This window comes from Bemisia tabaci, chromosome 1 (genome assembly GCF_918797505.1).
Source record: "Bemisia tabaci chromosome 1, PGI_BMITA_v3".
Taxonomy (NCBI): Eukaryota; Metazoa; Arthropoda; class Insecta; order Hemiptera; family Aleyrodidae; genus Bemisia; species Bemisia tabaci.
Genome location: NC_092793.1, coordinates 84545619 through 84560383, shown reverse-complemented (window position 1 = coordinate 84560383; position 14765 = coordinate 84545619). Strand labels below are relative to the sequence as shown.

At 38.0% G+C, this 14765-nt stretch overlaps 1 protein-coding gene across 2 annotated transcripts in view; it reads right to left on the bottom strand.

The window, feature by feature from the left end:
• PolE1 (DNA polymerase epsilon catalytic subunit 1) overlaps positions 1-14765 on the bottom strand; it is a 157677-nt gene that overhangs the window by 9466 nt on the left and 133446 nt on the right. For both annotated transcript variants that reach the window (XM_072306321.1, XM_072306322.1), the window contains one exon: positions 8719-8858. In XM_072306321.1, coding sequence (XP_072162422.1) covers positions 8719-8858 — 140 coding nt within the window. The remainder of the gene's footprint in view (positions 1-8718; positions 8859-14765) is intronic.

Below are 14765 nucleotides of genomic sequence, written 5' to 3'. Positions count from 1 at the left end.
TTAAATTTCCTAACTTATTGAAAAAATTGATTAACCATCTGCTCAAAACTAGGGCACTTAGTTTCCTATCATTATTTACTGTAATTTTCTGCTGTTAGCAAGTTAACTTCATTCAAGTCTATTTAGTCTATCTTGCCATTTAGCATGAATTAAGTAGATAAATTAAATAGGGTAGATCGATTCGATCTTTAAAGTTACGGAACACACATTAGTGAGCCTAGCGGCCGTGTTGCAAACTGGTCGAACAGAGCAGTTTACATTATCAGCCACGCAAGCGAGCTACTCGGCCAATTCGGCAGTGACGAGCAAAAATAGCCGCGAAATGTTCGAATTGCGAAAATTCCCTTTTTTTTTTTTTTTTTTTTTTTTTTTTTATTAGTACTTTACATAGTGGTACATAAAAACACTTTAGATATATAGAATATCTTTAAAAGCTAAACTTAACTGTTAACTGAAGATTAACTTAATATTTAAAATTTAAACACATTATAACTGTACAGACTAAACACTTTTATCTGCACAAGATGACACTACCTCTAACAAAATGAGGAGAGTAATAAAGACATGATTATTTCTGTAATAAAAATGTCTTTTTTCTTTAGCTTGAAAAAGCGGACAACCGTTACCAGTCAAAGTCCTAGTCCTCCTGATTGTGTCCTAAGAGCACAGGGAGGCAAATAGTTTAAACGAAAGAGAATTTTGTGAACCCCTGGATTCCAAGCTCATGGGGTTTTCGTCGTTTGAGTCTCCGAATACATTGGTCCCTTTCCAAGAGCGCGAGCGCTTCTGGATTGGGATGCCTATGCAGACGAGCTTCATAAGAGTTGTACAATTTAGTTATGTACTCCTCTACTGAATCAATATTGAGGTCAGCGCGAATATCAGCATTCCTCTCATACCAATGAGCTTTAACAATGCTTCTAAGAATTTTCATTTGCATGACTTCTATCTTTTCTAAGTTTGATTTGGCTGCACAACCCCACAATTGGCAGCCATAACTCCAAACTGGCCTCAACATTGATTTGTAGAGGAGCAATTTGATGTGCAAGGATAGCTTAGATTTACGGCCTAATAGCCATTGCATATCATTAAATTTAAGTTTCAATTGTGCAACTTTTTTCTTTATATGTGACCCCCACTTGAGCCTGGAGTCCAGGTGAAGGCCAAGATAACGCGCGACGGTGTCGCGTGGAATTTCATTTTCTCCTAGGAGAAGAGGGATATGAGTGAAGGGTCTGTTAGTAAAGACCACCTCTACCGATTTCGAAGCATTCAATTTCGTCTTGTCTTTGTTCGTCCAGCGATGGATTTTATTAAGGTGACATTGAGCATTATGTCTTGCCTCCCTGTAGCTCTTGGACGCTGCTAACACGAGCGTGTCATCGGCGTATACTCCCAATTTCCCCCCTCTCCCAGACTGTGGGATGTCTGTGGTGAAAAGGGAATAGAGAAGGGGGGAAAGGCAGGAACCCTGTGGAACTCCTGCCCTTATAGGTCTGAAACCCGAGGTAGTATTTTCATACCTAACCCGGAATTGTCTACCCTTGAGAAAGGATGACAAGAGCTCCACATGGTTACATGGGAGCATTTTATAAAGCTTTTCGATGAGACGCTCGTGCCAGACGCGATCAAACGCCTGCGCTACGTCCAGAAAAACTGCCACGCAGTATTCTCCCCTCTCAAGAGAATCCTCTATAAATTTAGTGATACGATGAAGTTGATCCACCGTAGAGTGTTTTGAACGAAAACCAAATTGAGCGTCTATAATCAAATTTTGTTTAGAAACAATTTCATTTAATCTTTTGATATAGAGCCTTTCAAATAATTTGCCTATTACTGGCAGCAAAGAGATAGGTCTATAAGATGAGGCTTCAGTGGGGGGCTTATCTGGCTTTAAAAGCACGAAAATTTCAGCCATTTTCCACTGTGATGGTATGTATTTGAGACGGATTACTGCATTAAACAACACTGTTAGTTTCATTATTGCTTTTTTAGGCAAGTTTTTAAGAATGAGACCAGAGATCTTGTCAAAGCCTGGTGCTTTTTTTGCTTTGATTTTCCCTTTGATTTCCTTTAGGATTTCCGAGGGGGAGATAGATTTTATTTTTACCGGTGGAATCTTTCTGACCTTACGGGGTTTTAATGCGGATATTTCCCCCTGTTCCGATTCCGAGTCAGAATTACTGGTGGGAGCATCAGAGTCCGTTTGAACCTCCAGATCATCATGAGGCTGAAAAGCTGCCTCAAAATGATCCGCAAGAACCTCCGCTTTTTCAGCATCCGAGTTTGCCCAAGTTTTATCAGGCTTGCTGATCGGAAATTTTAATTGTTTTGGTTTTTTAAGGTATTTAGTGGCTGCCCATAAAGAGTAATTCTTATCGGCAGTTGGGGAAAGAGAGTTAATGAATTTTTCAAATTTAAAATTTAGATATTCTTGCATTCTTTTTTTAACTATGGTGTTTAATCTATTGTAGTTTGAGTTGTCTTCAGGGAAATGGGAGTTTGTTGCAGTCCTTTTTGCTTTTCGTTTAAGACGAATAAGTTTAAGGAGATTTTTTGGTATTGCATAGGGTTTAATGTTGGTCGAGGCAACTGGTGTGTTGGCAGTGGCACACACTCTGATATTCTCCACCAATAATTCTGTCTCCCTATCGATATCTGCTGGAGAGAGGACTGGAACACTATTATCTATAATTTTTTCAAGGTCTTGTCTGAATTTATCCCAATTTGTTCTTTTTGAACATATTGCTGGTGGACGATTTTCAATAATAGGGTTAGTAAAGATTTCTAAAAAGACTTTGGCATGACCTTTTTCGTTCGACATAAGTGTGTCACATGAGGTTTGATCGATTAAATTGATATCTTTAAAAATGAAAAAGTCTATTAAATCAGGTCGGTGATCAGGTATCGATGGGAAGTTTGTTGGCTTTCCCGGTGAGATGAAGTTTCCACCTGAAAAATTGACGGCTTCTAGCAGAGATTCACCTTTAGGATTAACTATCCTCGATCCCCATCTAGGATTCTTAGCATTCCAATCCCCGCCCACCAGATACTTAGGACCCAGTTCATCCAGGAATCCTATATAATCGTCTTTTGTGAGAACACTGCGAGGAGGGGTATAGAGTGAAGCAATATTGAATGTATCAATCTCTGTTTGAACATTTATCACGACAGTTTGAAAGGTGCCGGTTTCGATGATTTTAATCAGATTATGCTTGATTGTTTCTTTAATTAGAATGGAAGAACCACCTCTATGTTTATTCGATGGATGAAGTGAGTTATACATTTTATAACCCGAAAAATACCTTTTAAAATCTGTCCTGGTGAACCAGGTCTCTGACAGAAGGGCTATATCCACATTAAAATCCCTTAGCGTGACATTGAATTCCTCGGCCTTCACCCTGGTGAGACCGCCGCAATGGAGAATTTGCAAGGGTCTGAAATTTGATGAATTTCCTGTTTAAGTGGAATCCTCTGAGTGAACTGAACACGAAGATACCCTTGATTCATAAATTGAGCTATTATTAGAGGAGATATGACAAAATAACCGATTCTGCTAAAATACATGTGTTTAAATGGGAAATGCCGCCAGATGACGTCACAAGGCGGCGCATTTTCTCACTTTTAAATCAATTTTTCTCCAATTTCCCATGTCAGAAAAAAATTATGAAAAATATTGCGAACTCAGCTCATTAGGCACTTTCAGATGAAGCAATAAAAAAATTGCGTGCAAATTCTCCATTCCAAGCCAATAAAGTTAATGTCTTTTGATTGTTTCTAGCTCGGAGCAGAGATAAGTCATTGAAGTTAATGACCGTCTCCTCCGTTTCCTGTGAAAGCAAATTAAAAGATGAGTCACTGGTATTACACATTAATTCTTAGATTCTAACTTACTCACTTTTTCTGTGAGTATCCTAAGTTGTGAGTTTAATGATTCGATTGTTTGTAGTAACACCTTAATAAGAATCGCTGATTCATCCTGTGTTGTCGGATTGGAATTTGATGCTGCGGCTTGAGCAAAAGTTTTGTTCAATTTTTTAGGTGGAACAGAATTTCCAGCATTTTTATTTTTATTTTTACCCAAATTTGGGAAAGTATTAGGATCTGGGGGGCTATTTTTAGCATTTTTAGCTTTGAGTTGTTTTTTACGAGCGATTTGGAAATCTTTGGCAAATGGGCAGCCGCGATAACTTGCCGGATGTCCAACTGTGCCACAGTTTATACATTTTGGATTAGTAATCCTGCCTTTAAACACACAATCAGAAGATAGGTGTTTGCCTGCACATTTTACGCAGCGAGGCGTTTTTGCACAAAAATTTGCAGTATGTTGGAAGCCCTGGCAACGCTTGCACTGGGGCACTATCTTGTTATCCACTTTTATGGGCTCAATGCGAACGATGGTGTGAGCTATGGCTTTAATCTTAAAAATGTTTTCGGACGATTCCGTATGATCAAAGTCGAGTTGGTGGACTGGTATGTTCACCAATTCGTATTCTTTAATAGTTTTAGCAGGAGAAGTTTGATTTTCAGATACTTCTTCCGTTGGGGTATCTGATGGATTTGTATTTTTATCAGTTTTTTTCTGAATTTTTTCAACTCTTTTTTTAAGGCAAACAGCTGATTTTATTTTAAGGTTTTTCGATAGTAAATCCTCTATAATTTCTTCCTCTGGAATTGAGGGAGGAAGGCCTTTACACAAGACTTGAATATTCCTTGTGTTTTTGTTGGAATGTGTGTACCATTGGATACCTTTTTCATTCAATTTTTCAGATGTTTTTCTGAAAATATCGTCATTTAAAGTATTAACTTTCCAAGTTTCATTTCCTAGAAATTTTAGCACGAATTCTTCATTTTCAGAAGCTTCAGTGAGGATATTTTTAATAACTTGATATTCCTTAATACCTATTACTTTAATAGGGGGAGGGGGAAGAACCTTAGGGGACTTATCGCTAATCTTAGAACTATCAGACTTAAGGCTAGACTTATCCTTAGGAGCTGGATCATCGGAGACGTTCTTAGAGTCACCGCGTTTTCTTTTTTTCCGCTGCTGGCGGCGGAAAGCAAGGCGTTTTGTACGGAATTCCGGGTCCGAGTTTGAATCTTCTGAGAGAGAAGTGTCATCAGAATCATCTTCTAGGTTTGTGGTTATATCAATTTCTTCTTCATTTTGAAGAGCAGCAAATTTGTTTTCAGTAGGTACTGAATTAGATGTAACTACAGCATCATTTCTTGGAGTTGTGAATTGCGTTAGTTTTAACTGTCCAGACTGAGTTGTTTGGGTTTTACGAATAGGATTCGTTTTTGTAATATTTTTAACTGTAGCAGAAGAGGTAGCAACATTAACGTTTTTCACTTGTTTGAGTTCATTAATTTGAGATTGAAGGCTCGAAATTAGTGATTGGTTTTTAGTTTCATTTTCTTTTTGATTGTCTAGAAAAGATTTTAACTGAGCCGAAAGAGAACTGTTTTCATTGGCTAACACTTTGTTTTCTTTAGAAATCACTTTTAACACTGATTGCAACTTAGTCAGGTACGCTTTCAAAGATTCGTGATAGGATTTGCATTCAAGCACTGGTTTCAGATCCGTGTTTAAGAGTTCATCAACCATGTTGTTCTTAATAGAGTCATAAGATGAATTTGGATTGCCATTACCTGGTTGATTATCTCCTACCCCCGCCATCACGCAGGGGTAGTGAAGGAAAACACTGATTTAGCTTACAATTTATGATTTGAGGTTAGGTTTGAACACTTCGAAAAAATTTGAGCTGCCGAGGCAGCATAGAAAATTCGAACAAAATTATCAGATCTGATGAGGGGAGCACTATACTGAGAGAACGACCGTTCGGCTTAGCTTATCAGACAGCACTGCGAAAATTCCCTGACTTTCACCGGTTTTCGATCGAATTCCCTGACTTTTCCCGGTTTTCCAGACAGTGATCAAATTCCCTGATTTTTCCCGGTTTTCCAGACCTGCAGACACCCTGATTACAGATATTATGAGTCGTAACCAGGGATTTGAAGTTATTTTGAATTCTTTGACTTGAGTAAATCCTTTCAAATTCTTTTTTTTTCTTTTGTCAGATGCTGTCTTTTTGGTCAAACAATGGACCGTGAAAAATTGAAAAAACACGGAAAGAAGTTGAAACGACTTAGGGAAGAGGGACTCTTAAGGGACTCATTATTATTTACCATTTTCACCATTATTTCTCAAGGTGATCTCTCATTATATTCTTGCTCAAATGTTCCTCGTACAATAAATAGTCTTTTTGATACTTAAGATTTAGTTTAAATTATAGAAACTCATATCCAGTAACATTTTAATGGTAGCACGTCATTCTGGTGACGCTATGTCAGTTTGGTGATGCTATGTCAGTTTCGGTGACGCTCACTTTAAAAGCAATTTTTCGATAACATAAAGTTATAGGCCCATTCTTAAACTTTAAACCACTTTCCGTACACCGAGAAAAATAGTGTAAGTAATTCTTGCAATTTAGGAATCAATTTGGCTTTCTGACTCTTTAATTTTAGTTCTATCGAACGGCTTCTCAATTCTTTTGGTTTTTTAAGTAGCTTTAGCCAAATTCTTTCAATCAGTACGTTGGAATATCACAACTCAGCTGACTTAATGATTTAAACGCCAAAACAGTGAGCGTCACCAAACTGGCATTAATGGTAGTTTTCCTGACTTTGAAGTCTCAAATCCATACATAATCGTAAAGATATTGCGATGCACGACATTCAGTCCTACAGTAAGGAGCTGTGCGATAACAGAAAAGTAGTCTTTAGCTTGATATGGCCAAATAAGTTAACGACTTTTTTCTAGAACCGTTTTCTCCCATTAGCTGAAACCCACCCATATAATTTTTTTTTATATGACTGAAATTAAATCCGCTAAAGCAAGCTGAAAAAACCATTGAAGTTCAAATTTCGCGCTCCTTGAACTTTTTCCGTGAATAACTTTTGTCAGAGCGACGCTACAGAAAAAGAGTTCATTTTTGAACTTATGGAGCAGCAAATTTAGTGTCAGAAGGTACTTTCTATAATTTTGCTTTATTTTAAACGTCATTGAAGAGTTTTTGGAGTCGCATCATATAAAAAGATGAAGCGATCATCGACAGCGTCCCAGGGCCTCCTAATCATTACATATCACAAATCCTCCTTACTTGGAGGGTGATTCAAAAAACATCAACTTCCGAATTTCAAAATTATTTAGAGGGAAAAAAGTTCTGTCTTGACACCAAATTGATGTGAGCAGTAGCACTCTTCGGGGAAAAGAAAAATAGTAAAGACGGCGATCCTTGAAAATCTTAGCTTTTCTACGATTAATTAGGATCTATTGGATTCATTGACATCATAATTTAAATACGATCATTTATTATAATCTTTCCTTAAGCACAGTAAAAAGCTATCAAAAACCTACTCCAATGGGTAGAATCACTATTCGATATTTATATAGTCTTAAAATAAAACGGATTATGCCGAGGCAGTCTCTCCCACATTTCAAAGTTGGCGGTCGAAATCTCCCCGCTGGAAATGGTTCACCACTCGCCCACCGAGAGCGCCACCTCCTTAGTGCGTATGCCCGTAAGTCGAAAAGACAGCGATAGAGAGCGCCACCTCCTTAGCTGCTCGTATCCCCGTATTTTAAACAATACAACAACAACAACAACAACAACAACAACAAGAACAAATTGGAACAAGTTGTCTGTGAAATGCATTGGTGAAATGTAAACAAATTCGCTTTTGTGTAATCATTAATCATTAAATCAATCATGTTCGTTCAGTATTATTAATAGCGGGAGCACTTCGATCACATGGAGAGCTCACTTTGACTGACTGTAGATTTTGAAAAATGCTTGAAATTCTAATGCTAAATTCTATTGCTGCTAATTCTTTGAAAGTTGGCACAAAAGCACCACCTGAGTCATTAATTTAGGTTCCTAAAGGATCTTTGGCCTAATCTCATAATTGCAGAGGGGCCGATGGCAAACGCTCGATTCTCCAATAAATGAGTTGGAACGCTCCTGGGTATTGGCAGCAAATGCTTAGAGTCAGGTGAAACGTAGGATTTTAAATGCATTGTATAATGCATCATATATTATCTCCAAAATTACTCCGTTGGTATACACCAAGAAAAATTTTCTCACCTATTAGCAGCTTTTGCGCACCCTCCATTCGCGAAAAAAAAAGTCCAAAAACGCTCCACCCTAACCCGCACCTTCTTCAATTTCATATTTTCTTCTTTTTCGGTCGTTTAAGCTGTACTCTATGGGGTTGCTGCGCAGTGTTGCAGAACCGATGGCCTCTGCATGTCATATTCGGCTCGTCGCGATATCAACAAGCAGCCTGGCTGCTGCAATGCACACTAGTCCACCTTACTTGCATACGCTGACGACAGTAGACGGCGCGGCGCATGATCTGAGAATAGCCTGTGCCATAGTTGAGTCCAAATGGATGTTGATATAAATTGGATAACTTGCTAATCACAGAAAACAGGGTGAAATGAACTACTTAAACCCCCAACATTCCCCCAATTTTCTCCTGGCCAGATCGGGGTTATCTATTGTCGTTACAGTCTGGGTTTCTGCGATATCGCTCTGGGCCCATTATCATAAGCTCTCCAAGAGGGGATATGGCCTTGCATAAATTGTTCCATAAGTTTTAAGCTGTTACTCACATGTAGTATCCGCAACCAAGTTTTAAAAAATATTGATGTACCTTCGGCATCTTGCACATGATGAGACTGAAGCATTGCATTTACAGCAAGACCCTCGATGTCCAGTTCTAAACTCATGAAAGTGTAACATCCCGAATTGTTAATCATCATGTTGCTGTTATCTTCGAATTCTGTTTGGTTTCTGAAAAATAAAGTGAGTGCATAATTATTGCTAGTCCAGGAGCAAGTGTGCGTTGTTTGAGTCCTTGAGTGAGATCAAGAGGTGCAAGTCTGAGGGGTGTCTTCAGCTCTTTGTCTTGCTGTCCAGAGATAAAAAATCTATGTTGTCACGGTCAATTTTTCTGCCAACATTTTCCATTCAAAATAGCAGCAAAAATGGCTGCTATGAGGGCAAAATGTTATGGAAGAACCCTTATATTGAACTGAGAATTCCATTCTAACGTCCTTTCAGTCGGAGAATGCAAATTCTGAATTGAAAATTCTATCCTACTTTCTGTGGAAACCCAAAATCTAGGATGGCATCTAAATTCAAGTCTTACACGTTGCACTATGGAACGAGTCAATGGGAGAGGTCGGACATAGCACGCTGTGCATCTAATGTACCGTAATTATCATGATTTCCTCTACCTAATGTTCTCCAAACTCACAAAACCTCTGTAATTTTCATCGTAGATTTCATTTTTGATAGTATTTTTACATTTTGACCTACAAAAAACCACATTTATACGTATTTTATGAGAACTACTACAGTCATTAAATATTAGCTAATCGTTCAACTTCATCAACGAATGTTTCTCAACACTTTCCGTGATTAAGATAATATACGGCTCTATTATTGATGAAAAGCAGCAATTTGTGAAGTTTCAATTCTTTTTACTGCTAGAATATGAAAACATTTAGGGAATGGGGGAGGGGGGGACGGAGGGGACCTTTTGTCGGGAATGTTTGGATAAGAATAAGTTAATTACCTTAATCGGTCTGTTAACGTTACTAATGTTGATTTTTCATTATTCCTTCCCTCAAATTGTTCGTCATTTTCAAAGTCAATCAGTGTCAGCATGCTGCCTGATCGTAATTAGAAATAACAGATTCGTATGAATCCCGCGCGAGCACTTAAGTCGCGGACGAGAGTCATGCGCGGCTGCAGTGTATATCCAATGAGGTGATTTCATAGCTATTGTAGCAGATGATGGCAGCTAAGTTTAGTATAAAGTCATTCTACAGGGTCCTGCAAATGTCCCTAAATGGTGAAAAGGTTGATGTTTTAATCTAAAATCGCCTTGAACTCTTCATGACATTTTTGGGATGGGTGCCTCTAAACAGGAATTATAAGTTAAAAAAAAGAAGAAGAAAAAAAAAGAATTATTTTCTCCTGGCTCTAAATAGAAATCAAATGTTAGAATCGATAATTGAGCACACTACGTCATCTGATCATAACGGCTAGCAGAAAGGACGACGCCGCGACGGATTCGAGAGGTAAGGGTAGCGCACAATTGCGGCATTTAACGATAGTGACGTCACAAGCAAAACGGCAGTTGGTTGCAACACTGAACAGGGTGAATTATTACTCTCAGGAGTCCTGCAAATGTTCCTGTACAAAAAATACCTTGAAAGATATTGGTAATACTAACTAAATACCTACTTTATTTATTATTTTCACTTTGGTATTTGTGAGATGAATTCCAATAAAGCGCATTATAAGGGGGGGAGGGGGTCTTAAAAATGTGGAAAATATTCTCCAAACTTATAAAATGGCAATCAACTGTTGAAATTGCAGATAAGGCCTCCGTAAGCAGTGACAACAAGCGACGTATTCGTGAGGGAAGGGCAGCGCGCAACTGCCAAATTCAAGAGAAAAAGTGTCGTCACAGCCACATTGGCACTTTTTGGCAGCTGATTTTTACGAATTATCATGCCCAAGGGTCCAACGAATGTCCTCATACAAAAGAAAGTTTGACACCAGTTGCACATTTTTTTTTAAATTTCTACATAAACTTTCTTTTAAGTATTTTTGAGATAGGTGCCTTTGAACGGGCATTACAGCCGTGAAAAATAAAAAAGAAAATACTTGTAATAGAGGAAAACGTTTTTCGAACTCTGCAGATTGACAATCAATCGTTGATTTTTACATTCGTTGAAGTTGTGATAGACTAGATGAGGTAGAAAGATTTATATGTAACTTAGTTGAAATTGGGAATTCACATAATACCCATGTTTGGGAGGTGTGACAGGTAAATGGAAATGATTTGGCCCAAACTAGTGTCATATCCTTTAATATAACCCTTAAGGATCACTTTTCAGCCGCCAAACATGGGGTTGGCCGAGATGGCCTACGTCCGATCTTTACCATTGACTCGTTCCATAGTGCGGTGGAACGGATATGTGTCTCTCGAAAACTAAATTAAAATATCTACATTTGTAACTTTGGAAATCCGAGTTCCACTTGGTGGCAATTAGCTCTGTCTGAGAAAAAAGTTAGCTATCTGAATTGAAGCCAATTTGAAACATTTTTAGGAGACATGTGACACTATTAAAAACTCAGAAAAATTTTACATTAGTTTAAATGGGAGAGTAACAGGCTGATCAGCGGACATACATTTTTTGGCTGTATAATGTGCCTACAATAAAGAAACTTGACCATCTAATCCTTGCTATAACTTTAAACTCAAGTATTCAGTCGAAAAGGCTTTCAAAAAGGTTGAGGGTGATCCTAATAACTTTGAAATGCACTATTTGATAGAACATCCCAAACCTGTCACATGTGTTCAGCTTTGCAAACGTATGACATTTCAGTTGGGCAATTTTCCTTTAATTATCTGTAGAACATAGCTGGATGTTGTCGTGTCATAAATTGTGATTTATCAAAGTCTGATAGATAAAAATTAGAACTAACAGTGAAAGTAAGATCTGGGTAAAAATATTTTTAAAAACTCACCACTTTCACTTTTTTAATTATAATTATATTTTATATTTGCATCTCCTTCATGGCATCCTATCTCTAAAGGCAACTTTGCTAAAATTGAAAGAATTCAAAGATGTTTTCTCGGATTCGCTTTTTATATGTATCAGACTAGAAAGCCTGTATCACTCTTTGATCATGACCCGTCCCCTCTCTACTCCTCTCTCAAAATGTCTGAGCTAGTTAATACATTTTGTTACAATGATTCCTTATTTCTATTTAAGTGCTTCCATAAACTCACCTAAACTTCTTAGCAACTTTAATTTAGCTGTTTCAGCCAAGTTATTGCAATCTAGGAACATTACATTTAATACTAATTCTAATCATAAACTCACCTGAACTTCTTAGCAAATTTAATTTAGCTGTTTCAGCCAAGTTATTGCGATCTAGGAACATTACATTTAATACTAATTCTAATAGTTCTGATAGGTCACTAGTCACCAGAATGAGTGAGGTTGTTAACTCTGTGCCAGTTCACCTCTTTGATTCTAGAATCTGTAATTTTACAGCTGCTTCAAGGAAGACATTCCTTTCTGGGTAATCAATTAATTGTTGCAGTTATGTCACTTTTTGTTTTCACACTACTTTTCACTTGTACATTATAATTTGTTACTTTATTATTGTGCTATTGTTTTTTTTAACCTTATTGCCGCCTTGTTGTGTCTTGGTTTTGTTATAATGTTTAGCAAATGGGTCTTTATGACTCGTTGGAACTGTAAATAAATAAATAGATAAATATTTTGTCGACGCGATTCGGGACCTTCATCTGGGTCCCCTCTTTAGGACATGATGAATGTGGTGGAACTGTTCCGCGGTCACTGGTGTGTATCGGTTTATCAGTCTTGGCATTTCCCACGTTGTCCTACTTATCATTGTTTTCCGTTGGATATCTGATGTTGTCTTTCTTAGCGTTGTTTTTTTTTTAATTAGTTTAGTGGGTAATCATTTGGTTAAAATTAAACTTTTAAAAAACTAGGTTCATTATCACATGTCAGAGAAACTTTAAAGAGAAGAGCCTTTTTGGATTTCAAAAATGAGAAGCGTCTTATCTAACATGTTCCATGAATGCACCACAATGTAATTGCCCTTACATTTATGAAAGGAATTTTAGCTGGATTTCACAAAACTGGTCTTTAGAAACCTACTGTAGTAAGTGATCTGGTCTCTTGAGCCATGGATCTACTTGGAAAAAAAAGTGATGATCTGAAAATCACATGTTAAACTTCTTGATGTTTTCAATTTAAAAAAAGATGATTATCAAAACATTAAAGAGAAGGTAGCAAACCTTCATGAATACCCCTTTCGCTAAAAACGGAATATCATTTTATTGAATTTGCACTGAGAAAAAATATTGATTTTACTGAGAGCAAATAATTTTTTTCCCCTAAAAGACAGGAGTGTTAATGAAAACTACTGTCCCCATGTTCTGCACTCCGTGAATGCCTCACAAGGGTGAAACAAGGAGACGGGTTGGGAGGGGTAATTCCGGATGGAGGTAGTTCCGGACTAGCCCAGCAGAGGGCGTTGTAATTGCGTTATCGAAATTTCCCACCAGGTGGTGAATCTCTATGTTATGTTGACCATACTGAGTACAGCCATTGTTGTTTTATTTACGTTTTGTCGCCGTGAAAACTCCACGAATTTGGTAAGTGGAAAAAAAGTGTTTTACAATCTTGTAGACCTATTTTTAACCACTATTAATGACTGTGTAATAATTTTTTCAAATCAAACCAATATTACTTCTAAGTTTTCATGCATATGAACTACTAATTTCGTGGATTCTTTGAACCAGATTCGTGAGCAAGGTCAGTTTAGAAGTTAATCCGGAATTACCCACGCCCATAAGCTCACGGGGGTAGTTCCAGACGTGTAAATGTTAGGTTAGATTACTGACTAAATTTGTTTTTTTATTGCACTGTTTCGGTCCAATATGCCACGAAAGTATATTAAGAAACGTCCTCCCACTGAGGTACCCCACCTTACACTGAGGTAGACCTGCAGAATGCTTTGAAAGATGTTCAAAGTGGAAAGTTAAAACTCTTGGCTGCAGCTAGCAACTACTATATCTGATCATCCTCTCTTTCAGACCATTTAAGCGACAAAGTAAAGTTTCAAGATATGTACCAAGTCAAACCATCTGTGTAGTCATTTAGGTACTTGATAAGGCGTGTTCACAAGGCATTGGTTTAGTAGTGACAGCATGCTCATTGAACCAATGATGGGCCCTTATTCAGCGGCTTGCCCTGCTGCTTGACATACCTACTGCGCGACTACTGCTCTAAACTGACCCCGCTTACGAATCTGCTTCAAAGAATCCATGAAATTAGTAGTTCATATGCATGACAACTTAGAATTAATATTGGTTTGATTTGAAAAAAATTATTACACTGTCATAAATAGTGGTTAAAAATAGGTCTACAAGATTGTGAAACACTTGTTTTCCACTTACCGAATTCGCAGAGTTCTCACGGCGACAAAACATAAACAAAACAACAATGGCTGTACTCAGTATGGTCAACATATCATAGAGATTCACCACCTGGCGGGAAATTTCGATAAAGCGATTGCAACGCCCTCTGCTGGGCTAGTCCGGATTTACTCCCACCAATTGAGGGTAATTCTGGATTGAAAAAAGAGAGCTGCTATTATTACTTATCTTGTCTTGTATGGGCATGGTTGGCATCCTTGGAACGTCTAGTTTCCAAACAACTACAAACTTGCACAATTTGGTTCATTTTCTGTGGAGCTATTAAAGATTTTCATCAAACTAATCAAAAACGTCCGGTATTACCCCACCCGACCCTACTCCACGTTCAGCAGCGCTTGATGCTCGAGTCACCCCAGATCCTGACTAACCTCCCCTTCCTTCCCCCTTTTCAAAGGCTGGAAGTTTTCCCAAGCAAGGAGTCTTGCAGGCATGCCAGTTTAAAACCCCTGGTTGTCCTGAAATTCACCTTCAAAGGTGGCATCATGACAAAGTTTGTACCTAAAGGAGGTACGGGTGATGCTTGCGAGGTATAGGATAGAGTACACTAGGATACTAATTCATACCCAGTGTTTACTTGCTTAGTTGCCCTACTGTTGCAGGTGGGCAGGTATTCAAAGACCCAAACATCTACATTTTGCTAA